The sequence below is a fragment of the Heterodontus francisci genome, chromosome 27 (assembly GCF_036365525.1).
Source record: "Heterodontus francisci isolate sHetFra1 chromosome 27, sHetFra1.hap1, whole genome shotgun sequence".
Classification (NCBI taxonomy): domain Eukaryota; kingdom Metazoa; phylum Chordata; class Chondrichthyes; order Heterodontiformes; family Heterodontidae; genus Heterodontus; species Heterodontus francisci.
This window is the reverse complement of record NC_090397.1, coordinates 19,068,597-19,094,622: the sequence shown is the minus strand read 5'-3', so window position 1 is coordinate 19,094,622 and position 26,026 is coordinate 19,068,597. Positions and strand designations below refer to the sequence as shown.

Sequence of the window (26,026 nt, the reverse complement as noted above, 5' to 3'; positions counted from 1 at the left end):
AGATCCGTCAACCTATTGAACAGCTGAACGCTTTACTTGAAATTGAAAGATGGCTAAAATTGAAAAATCCTGACTATCTTTGTTGGACCATTGAATATATTAATGATTTAACAGTTAACTCATTTGTGCAACATATTTTCATTAGTAATCAATATTAAGCTAGTTAGTGATAGTGAGCAAAATGACCTTAAAAAGCAAATACTAAGATTGTATTTAAATATCGTGCATAAAGAGCATTATTTTAGCCAGAGAGACCATTTTTATTTTTGAAAAAGAAGTGGGATTCAAAGTTTTCCAACAAACACTATGTGGAATTGAATCTAAAAGTCTCAGTTCCTGCCCTTTCCCTCACCATTCTACGTTTCTTTTTAAATTGCACCATTGCTTGGGCAAATAAAGAATTTGCTGGTGGCATAAAGAATTTATGTGATTATATGTGTCAGTTTTTCCAATGCAAGATAGGTTATTACTATGAATAATTTATTTTTCTTGGTGTAGTCCCTGCACTTTAGGGAGTCATGAGTGCCTGCAGCATTATCTGAAGCTCAGTAATGACATCAGACTTCAGTTGCTTAGACACAGCGATCTTCAACGGGTGTTGGCTCGAACTGTAAGTGATAATTTTGCTGAGAACTTTGCTCACATTGCACTTTTATTCTTTGGGATAAAGACCCAAAATATTAATGACCTTCCTTTTTTATTAATCCTCATGTCAATATAGGCTTAGTGAAATTGTAGTCGATTAAATTATCCTAAACACTTGTTTGCCCCCCAACAGGTGGGAGATGACCAGAGTCTATCCACGCTACATCAAACTGTAGTCACAGAAGGTGGTGCATGTAAAGTGAGCCTATCGAGGTAAGAAATGTTTACTGAGTTTTTTGACCCTAAATATTAATGTGAATGGTGTTCAGCACTGTTTTCAAGCTTACAAACAAGGCTAGATAAAGCATTTGTGGAAAAATGTCTGGACTTTCATGATGTATTAAAAATAAACTCAACAGGCTCTGATTTGTACTATTACTTTTGGCTCTAACATCTTCTGTACAAGTTTAGCATTCCCTCCATAAAAACAATGCCATCCTGTATTCTACGTTGATAGTTTTACCCTGCAGGTATGTGGCTGAGGGAGGCTCTTATAGATGGCAGTATTCCACCATCTCTGTATGCACACTTTTGTATCCTTTTCGTCTCCCCATGCCTCTCCCCTGCTACCCACGCATCTTCCATTTCATCTCCACCTTTCGGAAGCAGTGGCTTACACAGGGCTATGTTCCCACTAGGACAACAGTCCTCCAAGTTCTTTTCCAATGTACAATTCCTCAGGTGTAGACGAGGACAACTGGTGTCGCCAGGTTTCTATGTCTTCACAAGATCAGAACTCCACCCCCCCCATCCCCCACCACCCCTAACCCACAGACCTCCCTTGGCCTGCCTCTTGGCACTTACCTGAGGGCCGCCTGCAGAGAGGGAGGTGACCTGACATTGATGTCTTTGTTCAGACAACCTGACTGTGGAGGCATGACTTGTGCTGGGAGCTCACACAAAGTATGTTAACGATGCCCGAGGACCAATTTCCATTGATCCTTGGGCCTCTCAGTTTGGGCCCGCACTTATCACACAGTGTCGAGTCTGGGCCAGAGCCAATTTCTAGGCCCCTGTATCCTAAATGAGCTTTATACACATTTCCAGTTTCCATTTTGAAATTTGATCAGAAAAGATAGATTCCATTTTAACTCTAGCTGCTCTAATATATGGCATAAAAATAGACGGTGCCTTAATTTATCACATTCCAAATGGTTCGATTTGATTTCCATTCTGCTTTTAACGTAAAAATCCTTTACCTGCATCTTTAAAATCATTTGCAGTAAATAATATTTTGTGAAGTTGCCTGATGAAAAATTCAACAGTCATTTTATATGTAAGGTTAGTTTGCTGAAGATTTCTTTTTCCTAATTTTAATAGCCTTAAATTTAACGGCCTTTAATAAAACATCGTTAGTTTGTGCTTCTTTGCTGTGGATAGCCTTTGCAATGCTCCAATTTTCAAATCTTATTTTCACAGGAAAGCCCTGAGTTCAAAACTCAATAGCTATCACCATGAGGCAAACAGTTTATTATCCAGTCAGGTATGATGGGAGAATGTGATGCAGCCTGTTGTGTGCAGCCGATAAGTTAATTTGCAGTAACAGTGCAATTGGAAAAACTTCTTGAATAAAATGTCTCCTTAGTTCATCCATCCTCATTAAGCAAGCTCTGCATGCCTGCAGAATAATCTGATCTCTGACCAAATGGCCCTTCTGTAATAATATAGTGAGCCTATAATTGCCTTGTACTGAATCATGAGTAAGATCATTCAATTGCTAGAAGATACTGAAATTTAAATGACTTCAGCACCATGAAGGCTGAGCAGTGGGATGAGTTTTGTTTAATGTACTACTAGCTCAGACAGCAGTGTGTCCAATACTTAATGTATTGTTACTTTGTGTTGCATTCGACTTTTGCACAAGTGTGCACTATATGCATTTATGCAGCATCTTTGGAGCATGTGGGCTGAAGTGTTATATAACATGAAAGTTATAGCTCGCAACAAGAGTAGATGCCACGAGAACTGACCCTTTAGGGAGTAATTATCAGTCTGTGTCTGGGAGGGGATTTATGTTTTCCCATTTCAGACTGGAATGGGCAATCTGATGAAAACAAGCCAGCACTGCATTCTACTCGCACATGTTTGCTTTCTCTTCTTATCTTGTCTTATTCCATTTGGTGGAAGGTTGATAATTATTGCAGTGCATTCACACTGCCAGTTGTTTTTTATTCATTCATAGGATGTGGGCGTCACTGGCAAAGTCATTATTTATTGTCCGTCCCTAATTGCCCTTGAGCAGATGGTAGTGAGTAATGTTCCCTTTAAAATTTAATTGTTGTGCATGGTCAGTTTTTTCAGTGTGCAGTCCCTTTAAATTTTTTATGCGGTTGTTATGCAGCCATGTACGCACTGTATTTGTGATGGAACAAGGCTTGCATAGTAGCTTCCAGGCTGCCGTGCAACCACGCAATTGAGCTGGAACATTGGTGGTGAGCTGCCTTCTTGAACCATTGTAGTCTGTGTGGCATACACCCACAATGCTGTTAAGAAGGGAGTTACTGGATTTTGTCCCAGTGACGATGAAGGAATGGCAATACAGTTCCAAGTCAGATGGTGAGTGACTTGGAGGGGAACTTGCAGATGGTGATGTTCCCATGTATCTGCTACCCTTGTCCTTATAGGTGGAAGAGGGCGTGGGTTTGGAAGGTGCTGTTGAAGGATCCTTGGTGAGTTGCTGCAGTGCATTTTGTAGATGGTACACATTGCTGCCACTGTGCACTGGTGGTGGAAGAGATGAGTGTTTAAGATGGTGGGTGGGGTGCCTATCAAGTGGGCTGCTTTGTCCTGGATCATGTTGAGCTTCTTGAGTGTTGTTAGATCTATACTCATCCAGGCAAGTGGAGCATGTTCCATATACCGCTGACTTGAAGATGGTGTAAGGGCTTTGGGGAGTCAGGAGGTGAGTTATTCACCACAGGATACCCAGCCTCTGACCTGCTCTTGTAATCACAGCATTTATGTGGTTGATCCAATTAAGTTTCTGGTCGATGGTGAACCCCAGGCTGTTGATGCTAGGGGAGTCAGTAATGATAATGTCTTTGAATGTCAAGGGATGTGGTTAGACTCTCTTGTTGGAGATAGTTATTGCCTGGCACTTGTGTGGCACAAATGTTACTTGCCATTTGTCAGCCCAAGCCTGAATGTTGTCTAGGTCTTTCTGCATGTGAGCATGGACTGCTTCATTATCTGAGAAGCTGAAAATAAAGCTAACACTATGCAATCATCAACAAATATCCCCAGTTCCGAGCTTATGATGGAGGGAAGGTCATTGATGAAGCAGCTGAAGATAGTTGGGTCTAGGACACTGTCTTGAGGAGCTCCTGCAGCGATGTCCTGAGGCTGAGATGATTGGCCTCCAACAACTACAGTCATCTTTCTTTGTGCTAGGTTTGACTCCAACCAGTGGAGAATTTTCCCCCGATTCCCATTGACTTCAATTTTACCAGGGCTCCTCGATGCCACATTCGGTCGAATGCTGCCTTTATGTCAAGGGCAGTCACTCTCACCCCACCTTTGGAATTCAGCTCCTTCCTCCACTTTGGACCAAGGCTGTAATGAAGTCTGGAACTGAGTGGTCCCGGTGAGATCCAAACTGAGCGAACAGTTTATTGGTGAGTAACTACTGCTTGATAGCATTAACGGCTAACCCTTCCACCGCTACGCTGATGGTCAAGAGTAGGCTGATGGGGTGATAATTGGCTGGATTGGATTTGCAGCATTAGTTCAAAGTGATTTCACCTTGGCTTACTGGTAGCACTCTTATTCTGGAGTCAGAAGGTCATGGGTTCAAGCCCCACTCTCGAGACTCAAGCACATAATCTAGGCTGACACTCCAGTGCAGCATTGTGGGAATGCTGGAGTTGCTGTGTTTTGGATGAGACATTAAACCAAGGCTCTGTCTGTCACCTCAGGTAGGTATAATATCCTGGCCAACACCTAGCTCTTTCTCTCTCCCTCCTGATCATAATCAGTGTGATAAATTCAGTGTGCTAGATTTTAAGCTCCTCCCCATGGTGAGTTTGAAGGCAGCAAGAGCATTTAATTGGGAGGGATGGTGGCGGGTGGCGACCGCGCCAACTTCACGCCTCTGCCCCAATTAAGTCCATGCCAGGAAGGCCTGTGGATGGCCTTCCCACCCCACCACCAATTGGGGCCCTTAAGTGGGAAATTAATGCCCAATTAAGGGCCAGATCCCACACTGCCAGCGGTATTATCCCAGTGACAGTTGGGCCTGTTGCCACACAGGGAGCATGACAAGCAAACTCGTGCGGGTTGCTTGCCAGTTCCTGGGGGTTGGGTGTGGGGGGGGGGTCCCTTGTTGAAAGACACTTGGTGCCTGATCAAGGGACCTGGCATTGGGTGGAGAGGGGCCCACTGCAAGCCAACCCCCTGCCCTTGCTGCGGACACCCCTACACCCGCCTCCCCCATGACCCCCAACCCGTGAAACCTCTCCTGCCATCACTCACCTGTGGCCTGGGTCGATCGACAATCCTGGGCCTCGGTTGGGTGCTTTACCATCAGCAGTCACCACCTCAACAGTGGCGCTGCTGAGTAAAAGAGCTGTTTGGCCAGCAGCTCTCAGTGAGCAGGACTTCCACCGCTGGGGTCCTTAATCTGGGGGGAGACCCTGCTGCCCTGTTAAGTGCTTGATTGGCAAATGATGTAGCAGGCCTTCCCAAAAATGGCGACGTGAGGCTCTTGCCAGCTGTTCATCCAGTGGCCAAGACTCCATCACCTCCGTTAAATACCTCCCAATGTCCCTCACATAATCCTTTTTCCTCGCTCTTTTTCCTTAGTCACATAACGTCAAAATAATAATGCACAATCGATTAGTATTGTTTGCAATTCTGTTTGAGCCTGTCATCATCAACAGCAGGTTCCCAATCTGTTTGCCCTCTGAGAGAAAGGCCAAGCTGAGGGTAAGTGGAGGCGGTGAGGGAAGTCAGAAAAGAACTCAATATTCTTCTCCTCATGTCTGACTGAAAAGCAACGTTTTAATAAGCCTGGGACCAACCGCCAGAGAATGATGTGTGATGATGAGAGACCTTCGGTCATTTGATGGAGGAGATTGATACCTATAAAGGGTTTGGCCTGTTCTTTATTGGCGCAGTGAACTGCAAATAAAACATATCTGTCAGGGAAGTCTATTGGATGGTTTGTGGGTGATCGAGAGCATGCCTTTGTTGACAATCTCTTTATTCTGATTGCTTTTATGCTGACGGTGCCTGTTTGAGTGTGTATGGTTGCAGCTTGAATCCAGCCAGTATTGCTGTAATTGAGTGGAATACGCAGAAGTGATTTGATGCTTATTTTGAGTCATAAAAGCAATTGCAGATATGAAGCAACAGCAAAATTGAACACTTCAGAGTAGCCAACGCGACAGTCATAAACATTTTTTATTTAAAAATTGCACCAGCACATAATTTTGCATGTGTACATGTCACTATCTAATAGCTAATTTATTAACATGTATCTGGTGATTTCCACTTCAAGTGTTCCCTAGATTGTTTCACACTAGAGTGTAATAGAGCTTTGAAACATTTCTTGCAAGTCTGTAAATCTAAATAGGGATTTATCATGATGATGTATCTTGTTACCTGTTTAATTTCTTTAATAAAAGAGGCTGGGTGGCACAGTGTGTTATCATACTGTCCCTTCAGCTATGGAATCTGAATTCGAAGTCCTCTGATGGGATAAAAGAATGTGGTTGAAAATGGAATGCATTTGGACAGTCTAAATTCAGTTTCTAGTGGGTTCAGCCTACAGATTGGCAGTCTCAGAAGGATGGTGTGAGAGACTGTCCTGAAGGCTTGCTGGATAAACAACACTGCTTCGTGTGGTATAAACCAGGTGGTCTTTCAGGTCCCACAATGGGTCTCCAGTCTATGCTGGCTCAGCTGATGTAGGCTCAGCTTGCCATAGGTGCATTATAACCAACCATGATGTTGTAGGGCTGTTGGGATGTATGAGGTAGGTTTGTTAACCAGTGATATTTGTTGTATGTGGATCTGGATTTGAGCTTGAAGATTGGGCTTGGCTGAGATCCCTTCCTGTGGATGAATAAAACCTGACTGTGCTGACACAAGGGGCAACTATCTGAGTAAGACCTGTTGGCACATTTTGGGACCATTCTGCAGCATGAGTTCCAAGGATACCAAGGAGGAGGAAAACTTTGAGAGGTAGAGAGTAGATTTAATGGAATTACAAAAATCCACTGACGTCCTTGTCTACTTTTGAGTTAAGCCACGTTGTTGGGGAATAGTAGCAAAGAGCGGTTTACTCTGAATCTTGGAACACTTGGTGCTGAGATTGCAGCCCAGAACTTACTGTTGATTAGATTAACAGATGAATCCTTAATACATTCATATTGCATTCCCCTGTTTGCCATTTTAAAATAAACGGGTTAACTCCCACACTTCAAAAGGGAATTGGATTAATACTTGAAGGAGAAAAAACTGCAGGGATATGGGCAAAGAGCAGGGGAGTGGGACTGATAGGATTGCTATTTGAAAGGACCAGAACAAAGTCGATGGGCTTCCTTCTGTGCTGCACTATCGTATGATTCTATGATTAAAATGTTGGACGGGGTATGACATGCACTAAGCATGCGTTCACTAATTCAGCGTTGCCCACAGTAACTTTCTGCTTTAGGCATTCAAAAGTGTTCCATTTCCCAGAATGCCCATAACCATGGTGAATACCAGAAATATTTGTGTTTGTAATAAGTTACCTGAAAGCTTAGAGAACCTCCTGAGAAAACACTGGGATGGATCTGGAAAGAGTTTAAGAACATTCCCATAGGGAACCATTTCGGTGCACTTTTGTGAGCCCAGTTGCTCAAGTTACTGCGATTTATGAAACTTGTGGCAACCTTTATTCCTAGAAGATGTGAAACCAAAGCCTCTCTTCTGCTCCTTTACAGAAAAGCACATGTCGTGTGGTTGAGGCGGTTAAAGCCATTTGCTACATGCTTTCATCAGTGGAAACAAAGGAAATAACAGATGCCATTCAGCAGCTGCATTCAGTTTTTCTGCAACAGCAAAAGGTATAGTCTGAATCATATCAAAGTAGAGCTAATAAGTCAATGTGCTTTGGCATGGCTAAGATCTGATATTGGTTGGCTCAGATGCAGAGTAGGCATTTGTCAGATTGGACTGTAAGTGGAACACTGAGCCAGGACACCGCAGGATTGATTCTGTAGCCCACATTCTACATTCGGAGCCTCACCTCTCAAAATCACCACTTTATTCTTCACAATGGATCTTCCTTTTAATATCTAGCTAGAGAGATTAATGACCTCAGCTGATTAAAGACAGTTATGTCTCTGAGCACCACCTAGTTACTGATATCACCCTTTTCAGCGATGTGAGACCTGAAATGGGCCATGTTAGACAGTTGAACTTCTTGTTGAAAGTGTGCCTAATTCATGGGCAGGATTGGATGACCAAATGCAAATCTACAGACCAGTGTAAGACTCTAACACTGTGGACTCCATTTATAGAGTGCAAATTGACAGGACAAATGGATAAACAACACATCACATCTGTCTAGCCTGAGCCCATGTACAGGATTTCATGGGATATTTAGACTGAACTATGGTTTTGCCTAGACAAAACATACCTGGTCTAGTGTATGACCTGATGTCTCTCAATGCTAACTCTTATCAATTTGCCATTCCTGGTTTGTCTGGCTTCAGCAATCACCAGACACCCTAAATAACCAAGGCCAATGTGAGAAAGTCCTCTACATGTAGCATATACTGTCATATTCAAATGAGAGGACCTTCTGCACACAAACCTCCTGAAAAGTCCTTCTGTAATGGAGTCTGCCTGCTTACCAAATGATATGATAGAAAACAAATGACAAATGAGAGATGGACACGATTGGGAAAGATTCAAGTAAATTATTCATGAGGAATCCACAAGTGTACGTATGAGAGAGTGAGCTAGAGAAACAAAAATGGTACATTTTACAAGGCTTTGCTCCCAATGTGGAGCCTTACTCAACAGGCGAATATTGAGTGGACATTCAGAAATTCATCACCAAAAACTCAAGAGGTCCACATTACTGAGGTTGGTGCCCTCTGTGTGCAGTTTTACACTCCATGCTGCTGTGTTAGTTAGTAAATTAATTTGGGGACTGCTTGAGGACACAGGAAGCCAACTGCAACTTTCTTAAAGCAACGCCAAGAAAGATTTAATTGGTATTAAAAGAATCAATACCAATCTTCACAATGTACAACAGCTGAAAACATCAGACAATAAAAAATCCTCCAAAAATGACAGAGCGGTGATAACTTTTGAAAATTGCTACATGAATATATTCATTTAAAGGCAACATAACTCTTTATTTTTACCCAAAGCACCCATCAGGCCATTCAGAGAGCTGATAAAATCCATTCAGGCAGAATTGACCCAGATAATTATAGTGAATTGCTGAGTGCTTTTGGCAAATGGATGTTGAAAAGTGGATACACAAGAATAGAATGATCCCTTTATCAGTGACCGAGTGTTATTGTTAAGAGAGAATGGATGATTTTCAACAAACATTAAATCCTATATGAAGCTTTTATACAACAAATGCAGGAAGAGAGGTGTAATGTGCTTAGAAATCTGAATTTATATCTGTATCATGTGATATGATATTCAAATACAATGCATTGAATTATTCCCAGTCAAAAAGCCACTCAGTGATCCCTGCTGGAAGCAGGCTCTTATGGGCCTTGGGTGAGAACAGGTTGAAGTTTTCCCACGATGCCCCCCCCTCCCCCCACCATGGTCAAATAGCCAGATGACATAGCCTACCCCAGTTCACAGCTGAAGGATGGTCACTTGGTCAATGTTCTGGAGAGTGGTTGATGCCCATGGTGTTATGCCCCAGCGAGGAAACAGAAGCATCAGGAGAGGAATGTGGGCAGGACAAGAGCATAAGAAATAGGAGCAGGAGTAGGCAATATGGTGCCTTGACCCTGCTCTGCCGTTCAATAAGATCTACCTCAACTCCACTTTCCGCCCTATCCTAATATCCCTTGATTCCCTTAGTGTCCAAAAATCTATTGATCTCATTCTGGAATACACTGAGCATCCACAGCCCTCTGACGTAGAAAATTCCAAAGTGCCACAACTCTCTAATTAAGGAAATTTCTTCTCATTGCAGCCGTAAATGGCCAACACCTTATCCTGAGAATATAACCCCTTGTTCTACACTCTCCAGTCAGGGGAAATTGCCTTTCAACATGTACCCTGTCAAGCACTCTAAGAATTTTATACGTTTCAATGAGATCACCTCATCCTTCTGAAGTCCAGAGAATATTGGCCTATTCTACTCAATCTCTTCTCATAGGACAGCCCATTCATCGTAAAAAAGAGCAGGAGGATAAGCAGTGAATGCTATATTTTTTAAAATATACAAATAGAATCCAGTAGGTTTATTTTGCAAATGTCTTTGGCAAGAATGCTATACATTGTCCTGCTGCCTAACTCGGTCTCATCAAGGTAGAGAAAATCTTTAAAAAGCGGCAGAAGTAAGTGCATCTCATTTTGCAGGAATTGGTTATGAATAAATTTTTATGTTGTCTTATTATACATTGTCCCTTTGCGAATGTACTAAGCCAACAAAATAAAATGGTTTCCTGACAAAACAGTTACTAAACTTATTGGAATTCATGCAGAGCGCAAATCCAGTTAGACCAATTTTCCAAATTCCCATTGCTGCCACGACTTTGCCTGGCAGACACCAGATGGGGCCATCAGATCAAAGGCAGACTGCCATGGATTCTCTTTCTATTATGAATGAGAAACAGAAGGCAGTGTGCCTGCAAACTCCAGGTATGTGTACCCAACAGGTGAGGCTCCCAGCACAACACAATCTACGCCAAGGACCCCAACTAATATCTTCAACCCTTCTTGCATGCTTATTAGATAGCTCATAACAGTAAAATATTATTGTGAGGAAATAAATTTTGCTAAAAAATTTCCTGTGCTTTACTGCTTGTGCCAAATTGGCACATTTGGTCAGAAAGAGTTAGAAAGCCATTGGTCATGCTCTACTCCAGAACATTTAGGGTAACACTACAGTGCATTACTGAAAGAATGCTCTATTGTAGGAGCTGCCATCCTTTAGGTGAGATGTTAACCTGAGGCCCTGTCTGTCTGTAGTCTAGGTGGACATAAAAGATTCCAAGACAGCGAGTTTGCCCATTATCCTGGCCAGCATTCCCTCACCCCCGATCAACACCATTGAAAACAGATTATCTGGTCATTGCTGTTTGTGCAAAATTGCTTTCAGTAAAATTCCACATTTGCCTATGTAAAAACAGTGAACACACCTCAAAGACATTCATTGCACACCAAAGTGCTTTTGGGACATGCTAAAAGATGTGACAATATGCTATGTACATGAAGTTCTTCCCCAGAGTCTTTAATATGCTGCAGTCAAATTCTTATGTAAACATTCGAACCAAATAATTAAGCTGTGTTGTGGGTCGATAAGCTCTACATTGCAGCTCGTGTGAGCTATATTTAGTAAATGATTAAACAGGTTTGCTGAAGGGGGCTGTTCTTGAATTGTGAGCTTTTTGGGGCTCTCAATTATTCCGAAGCTGCTGGTTAGCTTTTGCTAGTTTTGTAGGTTGATGGATATGGTTTTGTATGTGACAGTATACCTATTAAACATGGGGTTGCCAATTCTAGTTGGACATCTTCCTGGAGTTGTTATCACATGACTTCCTGCCTTCAATCACCCCGCCCCACAATCCCACCATTGGTTGCCCCACACATCCATACACACGCTGCATCACCTTTCCAAACCATTCAGAAAGTGAATAGATTCTTCATTATCTGATTGGATGATTCTCGACCGTCAGTCAAGTAGCCTTTTTTCCCCATGTCCATTATTTTTATAACTAGTAAAAAAAACTGTTTGAAGAATTAAAAAAAAAATTTATTGCCTCTATGATTTTTCTCCAGGTTTGGTTGCAACAGTTTCTGGGCAATTAGTCTATAATTCCTCAAGACTCCAGGCAGTCCTGGAGGGTTGGAAATCCTAATTATACATGCCCTCTCAATTAAAAGTAATCCTCATTATTCTTGAGTGTTGACTACTTCCTATTCTCCAGATTTACATGGTGGATAAGTAGACACTAAAATGTTCCCATTCATCAACCAACTGCAGTTGTTTCCGAAGCATGGTTTGTTGAGTGCGATAGTGATGTATGCATTGTACATGTCTGACATTATGAAGTTCTCAGACAAGTAGATAAGCAGCTAACTAAAGACTACAATTAAATATTCTCGAGCACATAGTTGGCTGTGTGATTTACATAGCAGTTAACTATATAAGCTGTCAAAATGGCAGCTAATTTTAGGCCTGCACGTCTCAAACTGGCCACCAGATGGTGATCTACCATTGGCTGAATCAGGCTGATAATTACAAAAGGAGCTTAATGCAGCTGAAGAAAATTGTAATTGAGTGTTCTGTCCAAATACCCATCATGTGAAAAAATGTCGTCAACTCTGGAACTTAAAAGTCCTAGCCTAGAGTCATGGGAACAAGAATTTGTTCACATGGTGCCATTTCAACTTACACAGGTAACAACCAGCGGCACTCTGTCTGCCCCAGGGAATCGGCATAATCTGTGTAGCACTGCTTTGAAGCAGCATTACAAGAACAAAATTCTCCGCACCCAGAATCTTACAGCACAGAAGGAGGCCATTCAGCCCATCATGCCTGTGCCAGCTCTTTGAAAGAGTTATCCATTGAGTCTCACTCCCCTACTCTTGCCCTACAGCCCGTGCAAGTTATTTCCTTTTCAAGTGCCTATCCAGTTCTCTATTGAGATAAATAATCAGAAGCTCATCATTGATTTGAAATTGCCAGTCAGTGAGTGGAATATAAGTCTAAGTGTCTCTGTAAGGTTGAAGGAGCAGTATGAGGATATGAGGTGTATGGAACGTGAAAAACCTGTTCCAATAGTCATGTCTGAATTTGTCTGGGACGGGGCAGCCTGTTCTCATTTGGCTTTTTAATATTTGTCAACTTCTCATAGCCTCTAGTGTGTTATCCACAGATTCCTTTACAACAGACAGCAGTCAAACGAGATATAATTGGGCCAAAGCTGTTGTGCTTACAGATGCCTAGTGTCCAGGGGATGTTCATGATGTGCTGGGAGCTAGTTATTGTACTGTTCTTCCCAATCTACATACATTGTTATGGAAAGACCATTGCGTAAGGCCTAAACTAACAACAACACTGACATGTATTTATATAGCACCTTTCACTTGGTAACACATCCCAAGGCACTTCATAAGTGGATTATCAGACAAAATTTAACAACAACCCACATAAGGAGTTTTAGACAGGTGACCAAAAAAAAGGTAGGTTTTAAAGAGCATCTTAAAGCGGCACAGTGGCGCAGTGGTTAGCACTGCAGCCTCACAGCTCCAGGGACCCGGATTCGATTCTGGGCACTGCCTGTGTGGAGTTTGCAAGTTCTCCCTGTGTCTGCGTGGGTTTTCTCCGGGTGCTTCGGTTTCCTCCCACAAGCCAAAAAGACTTGCAGGTTGGTAGGTAAATTGGCCATTATAAATTGTCACTAGTATAGGTAGGTGGTAGGGAAATATAGGGACAGATGGGGATGTTTGGTAGGAATATGGGATTAGTGTAGGATTAGTATAAATGGGTGGTTGATGGTCGGCACAGACTCGGTGGGCCGAAGGGCCTGTTTCAGTGCTGTATCTCTAATCTAATCTAAAGGAGGAGAGAGTGTTAAAGAGGTGGAGTGGTTGAGGCAGGGAATTCCAGAGTTTAGGGCTTAGACAGCTGAAGGCACAGCCTCCAATGGTGGGGCAATGGAAGGATACACAAGATTTCACAACACCCCTGAAAATTTATGGCTGAAACTTATCTTTAAACTGGACTACATAACAAAAACAACATCTCCAGAAGAGATTATGTGAACGGTTAATGATGATGCGTTTTCTGGTGACTTGCTACTTGATTCTTTGTGCAGTTGCTTTGACACCACTGTGTCTACAGAAATCTCAGTACATTACTAGTCAGCTCTCATGAAGGCACCTGGTGACACTTTGTTTCTGCTCATCATGTGAATAGATGTAATTCACTGTAATAATCATCCACTTTTTCAAAACTGCAGAGGAATATAATCTGCCCGAGCATCCAATTAAAATTTCGCCTGCCTGCTGGCGTGTGCTGATCTGTGTATTTCTGCGATGTGCCCATGAATGCCATGGCTGCTGAAGCAATGTCGACTTTAAATCAGTCTCCTGATCTACATGTATCACTCATGCAATTATTCTACCAAGACCTAAGTCACAATCTCAGAATTCGGACTGAAGACCGGATCAGCCTTTAAACCGAATGATGTCAGGTTCTACCGTCAGTAAAATGATTGAATGTTTTGCAATACAATAACATGGAGCCTACACTTCAAAAGTACTTCATTGGCTTAAAATGTTTGGAACCTTCTGAGGTTGTGAAAGTGCTGTATAATGTAAAAATTTTAAGTCCTTCATTTACAGAACCACAGTGCTTCCACGACTGAACAGCCATGTCTCATCTAGCCAATCGAAGTAAAATTTGTTTTTGAAAATCAACAAGAGCTCTGCTACTATCTGTGGATGACTAGATCTCTAATAGCATACTTGGTTGTACTTCCCCAGTTCAATGTGCTACTGCTTACTCGTCTTGTGAAATAGCTAAGATATAAAAGGTTGTTTCCGTGGTTGGTGAATTGGTTACCAGAGATTTTCACTAAAAGAACAAAAGGGGTAGTACAGAATTTTCACTGAGTTGTTAGACCTTGGACTGCTTTGCCAAAAGTGACTGAGGCAGAGATTATAATGTCATTTTAAAATTAATTCAGATAAATATTTTTAAAAGGAAGAATATAAAAAGGATACAAGAAAGGGGTGGGGGTCTGGGATCACATAGAGAGCTCCAGTTCTGGAACTAACCCTGGCACACGTGAAGTGAGCTGAATGGCCTCCATCTATGCTATAAATTCTATGATTCCTGAATTCAAATGTGAAAATACAATTCACAAGTCAGCTGGGACAAGATCACTTGGTAAGTGCAATACTATTTTATGAAAGGCAAATCTTGAAAAAGATTTCAGAGTTTGACTTTAGTTGCCGCATGCCCTCTTTTCAAAAGGGATGCTGCCCATGTTTTGAAGACAGATCCAGAAGTTCTCTACCAAGTTAACACTAAATCCATATTCTTTGTATTCCATGGTGGCCTCTACAAGAGTAGCAATGAGCCAGTTGGGTTTTCACAACAATCCAACAGCTTTCATTGTCATTGTTAACTGATGGTAGCCCACAATTCACCACATTTATTGAATTCACTTTCACAATTTGCCTTGGTGGGGGTTTGAACTCACAACCTCTAAGTTGCTATATTTGCTACTGGTGGTGAGGTGGGTGATATACTAAGTTCTATTTTCTCGATTCCTTGTTCCAAATCTTCCCTGTGCTGCACACCATTCCTCAGCTAAGGTGGTGGGCTGGGGCCTTGCACCAGGCTTCTTTAAAGCACTTGTCCATAGCTGGCTGTGAGGATATCTGGGCAATTTGCCTTCTTATATTTCACTTGCTTTGCTTGGCACTTCTCACCAACAGCACAGCAGTGATTAGAACATCACCATTTGGGGCATTGCTTGTTGAACCAACAGATAACATCAGAAAACAGAACTGCAAGTACTGTAATCTGAAGCAAAACGAGAACAGTTCAATCAGTATCTGAAAAGATAGGCTAATATTTGAAAATTGATCTTTCATTTGAAGTGCATTCCTGGACAGGAGAGCAACATTTGTGTGTTCCTTGTTTAACTTTAAATTTGTATGTGACTAAACATCCCACGTATCTCATCATCTGGCTTTTGTGCCCTGGGCTATTCTTGAATCAGGTTAATGTAGTACAAGAGATGTAATTCTGCCCAGAGAAGCTTAAGGGCTGTCACCAGGTAGAGAATAATGCTGGTGTTGGGTTAAATGCTAACTGTATAAAGAATGGTTTCTATAAATCACTTGAGACATTACTGCACCAATTCCTGCATACATCTTTGTCTGAGGCTAAATGAATTTGGCATTTAGAACAGCAAGAGAAGCTGGTAGAGAATGACAAATTTGGCTTTTTGTCCCCTCCTCCACTGGACCAATCCACAGTCTCCTGAGGGAGGGGTGGTTAAATAATCAAGAAGGGGAAATTATGAACCCATTTCATCCCTCAAACAGGTCTGAGTGATAAATATCAATCTAATATTACAATCTATATTCCTCAGTTCAGTTCCGCAGCTGATATTTTCATCTACAGAAGGGTTTATTACACACATTGCATGTTCTCAGTGAATTATGATATTTTCTGTTTATGTACAGTGTGAATAAACTCAGTTGTACAACATTAATCTGATCATTTTAAACTTGATACATATCAAGTAAATTCTCATTAAAAAGGTGATAACTGGATCAGTTAAACAGGCCAACGCATCATATCCTGCAGTATCTGTATGAATTAATCTACCTTCATTAGTAGTGGAAATTCCTGAAAAAAAACTGGATTATTTAAATGGAGTCAGGGAAAAAAATTTTCAGTAACTAATTAGGTACCATGTTTTTCCACTTTCAGACTTCATTTCAGACTGTTCAATTGCCTTACGGACAAGGTAACAACCTAATTTATTACATGTGTGAGCTTGCTTCTTGTTTATACTGAGCAGGTCTAAGTGGTTTAGTTATTGAGGTTTTTTTTTATTTGTTCTGGGTATGTGGGTGACACCAGCAAAGCAGCATTTACTATTCAAGCCTAGTTGCCTTGAGGACATTAAGAGTCAACTGGAGAATGTGGGACTAGGGTCACGTAGGTAGGAGTGGCATGTTCCCTTCCCTGAAAGACAGTAATGAACCAGTTGGGTTTTCACAACAATCCAACAGCTTTCATTGTCATTGTTAACTGATGGTAGCCCACAAATCACCACATTTATTGAATTCACTTTCACAATTTGCCATGGTGGGGGTTTGAACTCACAACCTCTAAGTTGCTATATTTGCTACTGGTAGTGAGGTGGGTGATATACTAAGTTCTGTTTTCTCGATTCCTTTTTCCAAATCTTCCCTGTGCTGCACACTATTCCTCAGCTAAGGCAATGGACTGGGGCCTTGCATCAGGCTTCTTTAAAGCACTCGTCCATAGCTGGCTGTGAGGATATCTGGGCAATTTGCCTTCTTATATTTCACTTGCTTTGCTTGGCACTTCTCACCAACAGCACAGCAGTGATTAGAACGTCACCATTTGGGGCATTGCATGTTGAACCAACAGATATCATCAAAAAACAAAATAGATAGGTGCTTGATGGCTGGCATGGAAACGATGGGCTGAAGGGCCTGTTTCTGTGCTGTATATCTCTTTGACTCTAAGTGCTGTAATCTGAAGCAAAATGAGAACAGATCAATCAGCATCTGAAAAGATAGGTTAATATTTGAAAATTGATCTTACATTTGAAGTGCATGTGAAGCATTAACCTGTTAATATCTCTTTTTAGATGTTGACAAACTTGTTATGTATTTATAGCAATTCCTGGGAGGGAGGGCTGAGGGTCAGTGGGGATCAGACATATTTCACTTTACTTTTCTTTAATGCCACTTCTGTGGAGACTCCATTAATACTCGGAAGTTAAACCAATGATGACGATATTGAATTGCATTTCTTTGCACATCTAGAATGTAAAGAATATCCCAAGGTGCATCATAAATAGCACAAGGTGAACAGAGACTGAACCAGGAAAGAGGAGATTAGCAGAGGTGATAGAGAGCCTGGTCATTGGACGCTTTGAGGTCTATTTTAAAGATGGAGAGGGAGGAGGAGAGATGTAAGAGGGGGCAGTTCCAGAGAGTAGGACCTAGGCAGTTGAAGGGTCTGCTGCCGAAGGAGGGATGAGAATGTACAAAAGACCAGAATCAGAGGAATGGATAGATTAAAAAATGATATTTGTAAAAAGCCTGCGTCATTTTAACATTTAAAAAGGGTTATTTAAGGGCTATTTTGGCAGTATAATAAGATGAAATTCAGATTTCAAGTAATGGAACAAAATGTTATTTCTTCTGTTTGCTTTGCCCCAGTCACTGATGCGAACTAGCACTTCATTTCAAATTGAGTGCAAGCTAACAGTACTCTTTATGTAAGGCAGTGTGTGTTTATGTCACTGGACTAGTAATCCAGAGGCCTGGGCTAATAATCCAGAACAACATGAGCTCATATTCCCACTGTGGCAGTTCATGTATTTGAATCCAGATCAGTAAAACTCGTCGGATTATGTCCTACGGACGATAAACCCGCTGTCCTTTCCTGGTCTGGCCTAAATGTGACTCCAGTCCCACACCAACATGGTTGATTCTTAACAGCCCTCTGAAATGGCAGAGCAAACTATTCAATTGTATCAAATCAGCGCAATTAGGAATGGGCAATAAATGCTGGCATTTCCAGCAATGGCCACATCCTGAGAATGATATTTTTTAAATGTTTCTTCTACATTCCAGATTCACTAGCTGGAGCAATCAATGCACTGACTGCTGCTGTCTACCAACTTGTACACATCTACTGCAACAATTTTGACACTGACTACCAGGCTGCCCATGTCAATACCTTAGAAGCCATATCGGTCACACAGGCACAACAGAATACCACACGTTTTAGCTTCAACGTTTATGCTGTGCACGGAATTCCCAGTGCCTGGGCTGGAAGGTGAGCTGAATTGTCCATTGTGCCAAGATAGTATGTAGTTGCAGCCTCGAGTCAATTGGTAGTGCTCTCACTCCTGAGTTAGAAGGTTATGGGTTCAAGTCCCACTCCAGAGACTTGAGCATATAATCTAGGTTGATACTTCAATGCAGCACTGAAGAAGTGCTGCACTGTCAGAGGTGCTATCGTTCAGATAAGATGTTAACCCTAAGCCCTGTCTGCTCTCTCAGGTGGGCGTAAAAGATCCCATGGCACTATTTGAAAGAAACCAGTGGAGTTCTCCTGGTGTCCTGGCTAATATTTATCCCTTGACCAACATCTAAAAAACAGATTTTCTGGTCATTGTCACATTGCTGTTTGTGGGAGCTTGCTGTGTCCAAATTGGTTGCTAAGTTTTCCACATTACAACAGTGACTACACTTCAAAAGTACTTATTAATTTTCTCATACATTTCAGCTTTTGAACAGCCATAGTTTAGCCCCTTCAAAATGACTTGCTTTAAATAGTTTATCAAATGTGTTGCTGCTGTGATATATTGACTTTTTCAGTGTGACATGATTCATTGTGGAAAAGTTAATTCAAAGAGTTAAAACTAAGAGAAAGGACTCTGCATCTTCCTTCCTGATTTCATACCTTTCCATTCAGAGCCAGATAAACACAAAAAGACTCCCCATTATTTTCCTTGCAATATATAGAATTCCATTATGAATAAATACCTGTGATTTAAAATTAAATGCTGCCAGTCAATCTTTACACAGTGATATTTTCAGCTCTATCAATCTCTGTGTCGTTGCGTTTTGCTTAATGTAAGGCCTGTGGTGGCCTTAATATTTCTCATCATTAATTTAGCCAATTTTTGAGTTACTGCTGATAGCAGCAGAACCTTGTGATTTTGCCAAACCAGGAATCTGCATGATTCACTTTTTGTTGTTTTCTCTTGATGTAGCTACGAGAACCTATTTGTCTCTTGTTTGTTAATCTACGGAAGTAAGGAATTGTGCCAGCAGGTTAAGACGGCAGAAATTTCCATCACAAAGTCTTCCCTTTTCCTTCTGGCCAGATGGAATCAGAGGTAAGTACAGCATGCTGAAACCATCGCGGGCTCTCACAAGTCAGCCTGAATTCATTATTGGAGGCTTCTGAACCATTTTTGTTTCTGGCTGCAATTAAAAAATAAGATATGCAGCAATTGAAATGCAACAGAATCTTCAGAATAAATAATTTAATCTGCACAAAAATGTTTCCCATTGTGTTCTGGTGCAGAGGGATTAAAGTCTGAAGTCTCTGCTTTGGTTTGGGTCATGCTTGGCAGGTGGGCTCTACATTGCTAGACAACTGCATTTTGCAGATTATGTCTAAGTTCCAGTCAATCAGACTTTATATTAACAATTGGAATTTCATCACATGTCATACTTCAGAATGACTTGTGATTAGGAACAGCATCTGCATTTTAAATGTTTTATTTTTCTGATTTGTGACAGGAAGATAAAGTATAAACAGTTTACAAATCCCACTGCCTGCCATGCAGGAAAGCAAAGATCTTGGGCAATTTCCATCAGTTGACTCAATCATGCATACAAGGCATGCACTGGGTCACAATCCTGGAACTCTCTCGCTAACAGCTCTGAGTGAGAACCTTCACCATATAGACTGTAGCAGTTCAAGATGGCGTCTCTCCATCATCTTCTCAAGGGCAACTAGGGATGGGCAATAAATGCCGGCCTTGCCAATGATGCCCATATCCCGAGAATGAATTTGAAAAATAAAAGAACTGGTTTGGACTAAACAAGATGTTGTTTCTATTTCAGAATATACATGCCTATTGAAATTAGACAATTGCCCTGTGAGGTGACACTCAACCTAGCATTGCACGGATACCGTACCACCACTGGGAACTACTCTGATGCCGAAAAGTTAGCGAGTGCCTCCATGCCTCTCTACAACTCTAAACTGTAAGCTCACAAAAGCAGAGACCATCTGGTCTCACTTTGTGTAACATGGACTGCTTGTAATTACTTAGACATTTCAAACGAGGTATTGAGCATCATTGTGGCCCTCTTGGCCAATCAGAAGCCCCTTTTCACATTATCACAAGACATTATCAGAGGTCAGAGGATTATCTATAACACTAGCTCAGAACATCACTTGTCTACATGGCTTTACACAGCCCCTTCCACAGCCCACTGAGATTTCCATTTTTAACATTCTGATGGAGGATGTATTTTTCCCCATTTATTCTATGTTGTGGTTTATTTTTGTGTTGCTAAATATAATATTTCTACACATTTATTACTATGTCAATATCCCAGGTAGATTGTAGCTTCTCCACTCCATAGATTTGTCTTGACTTCAGAATAGTTACTCCCTGTTATTTGCTTCATAATTGGTTGCATTTACATGTTATTATAAAACAAAAGAATCATAGAATGGTTACAGCATAGAAGGAGGCCATTCGGCCTATCATGTCCATGCTGGCTCTCTGCAACAGCACTCACCTAGTCCCACTCCTCCACCTTTTCCCTGTAGCCCTATAAATTGTTTCTCTTCATATAATTATCCAATTCTCTTTTGAAGGCCTCTCTGCATTAAAAGTTTTTCCTCATGTCGCTGTTGCTTTTTTTTCCAATCGCCTTAAATCGGTGTCCTCTGGTTCTCGATCCTTCCAACAGGAACAGTTTTGCCCCATCTACTCTGTCCAGACCCCTCATGATTTTGAACCCTTCTATCAAATCTTCTCTTCATCTTCTCTTCTCCAAGGGCAACAGCCGCAGCTTCTCCAATCTATCCATGTAACTGAAGTTCCTCATCCCTGGAACCATTCTTATGAATCTTTTCTGTATCCTCCACTAATGTATTCACATCCTTCCTGGGATGTGGTGCCCAGAAATGGACACAATACTCCAGTTGAGGCTGAACCAGTGTTTTATACAGGCTCATCCTAACTTCCTTGCTTTTGTACTCTATTTTCTTCAACTTGACTCTTCCTTTTTCAAATATTCTGCAGCATAATCTGATAGAATTTACATGGGAGGAAGCAAAGAAATATGCCACTGTGTTTGCATATGTGTTAAAGGGATAGTATCTGAAAAGACTGCACACCTTGAGAGGACTACATACATCACAGCATCATAAAGCACAGGAGGAGTTCATTCAGCCCAACGTGCTTGTGCCAGCTCTTTGAAAGAGTTAATCAATTAGTTCCATTATGCCCTGCTCTTTCCATATAGTTCTGCAACTTATTCCTTTTCAAGTATATATACAATTCTGTTCTGAATGTTACTATTGAATCTGCTTGCACCAACAAACTGGTGAGGAAATTCCTCGGAGCTGCTCCTGCTCATCACCATAATTTTGCCGGAAAACCCCATTTATGTGTGTAAAGAGGATTTCTGGCAACAAGACGGCAGTGGGAAGGGACCAACTGCGAGGAAATTCTCGATAAAAGTCAAAAAGGCACATACTTCAGGGCAAATTCAGTGAGGCTGCATTCCAGATCAGAACCCTGAGGCATCAGTCAGAGACACATACGTAACTCCGTGTCTGACACATTCTCCTTTCTAGGGTGGCAGCACTTCTGATGCAGAATCTCACTGAATTTGCCCTTTGTGCCTGATTATAAACCATTATAACCTGTGAACGGTCTAAGTCTAGACAATGTACAGTTAAATGCAACATGCAAAATAAAATGTGATCTTCATTTAATTCGTGCAATTAGTAAAAGTGACTTGTTCCTGATTTTGAAACAGAGTGTTGGCCCATAGTACAAAGTTGTTGTGTGTTGTCCCAGCTAACACCAACCAAGCAGACAGCTTGATCCTGCAGGTAAGCAATGTTGCACTTGGCTTGAATTATGCAATAAATACAATGAAAGAACAAGTTGGAGCAATCCCAGATAATATAATACAATCTGTTGCTAGGCTACCAAAATCAAAAATTCTATGTCATAATGGTGCCATTAAAGCTCCCTTTGTATTTTGTATAATGATTGCATCTAAGAGGAGTAGGCAGGGTACAAGTGCACGTAAATGATTAAATAAAATTTATGATTTATTTGGGTTGTTTTAAATTTTGATTTGTCTGAAATGGTTACTGCAATGATCAATTGACCAACCGTCAGCCATATGGGTGAAAGGTCACATCTTTATATGCCCGGTGATGAGATTATTGAATATTGTACTGGCATAACAATTCATTAGCATCTAGCTATGTGGAACACAATGAAATGAGTGCAAGTCTATTTACAGTAAAGATATAATTGCATTGGAAGCAGTTCAGAGAAGGTTCACTCGACTGACTCGAGGGATGAGAGGGTTATCTTATAAGGAAAGGTTGGATATTTTGGGTCTGTATTCATTGGAGTTTAGAAGGATGAGAGGTGATCTTATTGAAACATATTAGATCCTGAGGGGACTTGACAGGATGGATGTTGAAAGGATGTTTCCCCTTGTGGGAGAGACTATAACTAGGGGGCACAGTTTAAAAATAAGGTGTCTCCCATTTAAGACAGAGATGAGGAGAAATGTTTTCTCTCAGAGGATCTTGAGTCTGTGGAATTCTCTTCCCCACAGACCAGTGGAGGCAGGGTCATTGAATGTTTTTAAGGCAAAGATAGACAGATTCTTGACAAACAAGGAAGTCAAAGAATATGGGGCGGCACAGTGGCGCAGTGGTTAGCACCGCAGCCTCACAGCTCCAGCGACCCGGGTTCAATTCTGGGTACTGCCTGTGTGGAGTTTGCAAGTTCTCCCTGTGTCTGCGTGGGTTTCCTCCGGGTGCTCCGGTTTCCTCCCACATGCCAAAGACTTGCAGGTTGTTAGGTAAATTGGCCATTATAAATTGCCCCTAGTATAGGTAGGTGGTAGGGAAATATAGGGACAGGTGGGGATGTGGTGGGAATATGGAATTAGTGTAGGATTAGTATGGATGGGTGGTTGACGGTCGGCACAGACTCGGTGGGCCGAAGGGCCTGTTTCAGTGCTGTATCTCTAAACTAAAACTAAACTAAATATCGGGGGTAGGCAGGAAAGTGGAGTTAAGTCCACAAACAGATCAGCTATGATCTTATAGAATGGCGGAGCAGGCTCAAGGGGCCGAATAGCCTACTCCACCTCCTAGTTTGTATATTCGTCTGTACAGTATTGACAGGTTCTACACAGTATAGAAACAGGAGTCAGATTAATATGGGCTATTAGTTTAGATCTGGTTGATTGAAATCTGCCTTTGTGTGAGCTCAGCTGATTGATCCTCCCATGACCAACAGGGAATTGAACACATTGACAATAGTCTTGTCACCTGCAGTGGAAAAGAATGCTATAGTGAAAATTCCCAGACCAGCAGGGAAACAGACAACTGTGACAGTCTGAACTAGCAATCGGAAACAAATCAATAGACCTGCGAGTTCACTGTGCAGACAGGTGTCTCAGATATATGATACTAAGCCACCGTAGGTCAGATGAACATTGACATGAAGTCAATGACAATAAACAAAAGGCCCACTGAGAAGTCAGTCCTTTGCTGTTGTTGTCAGTCCCAGAACTTATGGAATAATTGTACAGTCTTTCAGCACAAAGTGAACAAAATGGCTGCATGGGGGTAACATCTTTCTTACTCAAGGCAGAGGAAGTCAAAGTTCAAATTGTCTGAATAAAACCGCACTCCAGATTTTTTTTCATATAAATCCAAATTAGCCCAATATTCAGATGGAAAATTTCAGTTCAGCCTCATCCCTAAGAAGGGTACAGACTCCAAGCTTTAGAAACATGGAAAAAGAAGGCCATTACACAGAGTTACTAGTGAGTAAGTGGCTTTTTACCCCAGTAAAACTTATTAAAAAACAGCCTATTCTCACTTCGGTGTGGCTGAATTGAAAGGATTGCCAGGATCGGTCAGCTAAAAAACATGAGATAAACTTCTGGTGCTGATCAGTCCTGATTCTTCACAAAATGTCCCCGTCAAATGGCCACAAAAACAATCTATTGTGTCACTATGGAAAATTTACTTTAATATATGTTCATTTTTTCAGCTGGCTTAAGAGTGGATGGGGAGGGGGCAGGGGGGAGGAGGTGGAAGTAGGGTTTCTGTTCCCAATTTCCAAGAGGACAGTTTCAGGCTGTGATTTGCTCTCTCCCCCTTCCTCATTCTTCATTGTCAGCACTGTAAAGGCTTGACCATGAATATAGGGAAACTGGGTGAAATACTAAAGGGTAAACTGCACCCATGGAAACCGAGTCAATGCTCGCAGGAGATGGTGAGGCAAAATTGTCAAGAAAAGAAAAATTATTCCAGTGCCTTGCTCTGATGAAAGATTGGACAGTTTTGTGGCCATGTAGCAAATTAGATCAATTAAGGAGCAGACAAAATATCCAGCACAAACCTTAATGAAGTCAATCAGCTGGGATAAAATGTGGACGTTTCTGGAGTTAACTCTATTCAGCTGAAGACGTCATCCTTTATTCCTGTTTGCAAAACAAATCAAAATCTTGGCTATGTTCCCAACATTTGATGAGGAATGGTAAGCAGAAGGGAAACTTTTTAATAAATAGACTTTTTTTTGTTTTGGTTTATAGAGGCTAACTGTTTCACTGCTCAGAGGATTAGAAATTGCAACATGTAGACCTACTTTCTTTTCCTACCAGATGTAGGAGATTGTTATGAAAGCAGTTCTCACTGCAGCCATATTCTACTGTTCATATAGCACTGGTATGGAGGACAAATGTGAGAAATAAATCAGAAAAACTACTACATTGGTATTTCACTGGAAACAGACATAAACCTTTACTGTTAACAAGGCATCTAAGTTACACGGAAAGATTACATCACCCTAGGTGGTATTCGTTCAAATGGAGAAGATTGATGGCGGATTTAGCAGAGGTGTGCAAAATGGTGAAAGGAATAGGCAAGGTGCACATGGGCAGATTGTATCCATTGATTGGTGAATCAAAGGCAAGAGTCGGTGATCTTAAGTAAAACACTATGTTGGGGGAGATTAGAAGAAATATTTTCACACACAGATACCAGGGTGTGGAATGAATGATGTGAAGCTGATTACAGCAGTCATAAAGATACAGTGTAGGGAGATAAAGCAGAAAAACAAAATTAGTATGGGGAAAAAGGGACAAGTAAAGGAGACTGTGTCAAAATTAACGCCCAATCAGATCGAAAACTCATGTCAGGTAAGAAGGCAAAAGGCCATCTCCTATTCTCTGTTTTCTTTGTTTCTGTGATCTGTGGTACTTATAAATAAAATGTTGCATTTTTATGGCACCTCACCATGTCAAAACATTTTAAAATGCTTCACACAATGCATAACTTTGAAATAGACTGATTGTTATGCGCATTTTAGCACATTTAAATGTTTGTTTGGCTGCTCCCTATTATTGATTGTAGTAATATAACCAATGCATTTCAAGACTATACATTGCCAGTTGGTAAAATATCTGTCCTGTATACTGAATGTAATCATATCATTTTAAATGCAGATAGATTTCCCGGCCTCTCTCCTGGTCATGTTTTCCCGACCTGCTCCTGCAGTCTGCTGCCAGTATTTCGCTGATATCGATGAAGTGTCCAGAAAACAGATTACAAACATCCAGCAGAAACATTCCCTGCTTTTGTAAGTACTCC

At 41.4% G+C, this 26,026-nt stretch overlaps 1 protein-coding gene across 2 annotated transcripts in view; it reads left to right on the top strand.

The window, feature by feature from the left end:
• Positions 1-26,026, top strand: part of LOC137384681 (phosphatidylinositol 3-kinase C2 domain-containing subunit gamma-like) — a 202,914-nt gene that overhangs the window by 41,470 nt on the left and 135,418 nt on the right. For both annotated transcript variants that reach the window (XM_068058945.1, XM_068058946.1), the window contains exons 6-15: positions 499-610; positions 779-858; positions 2,065-2,128; positions 7,572-7,694; positions 16,295-16,331; positions 18,202-18,406; positions 19,350-19,475; positions 20,212-20,355; positions 22,150-22,225; positions 25,882-26,015. In XM_068058945.1, coding sequence (XP_067915046.1) covers positions 499-610; positions 779-858; positions 2,065-2,128; positions 7,572-7,694; positions 16,295-16,331; positions 18,202-18,406; positions 19,350-19,475; positions 20,212-20,355; positions 22,150-22,225; positions 25,882-26,015 — 1,101 coding nt within the window. The remainder of the gene's footprint in view (positions 1-498; positions 611-778; positions 859-2,064; positions 2,129-7,571; positions 7,695-16,294; positions 16,332-18,201; positions 18,407-19,349; positions 19,476-20,211; positions 20,356-22,149; positions 22,226-25,881; positions 26,016-26,026) is intronic.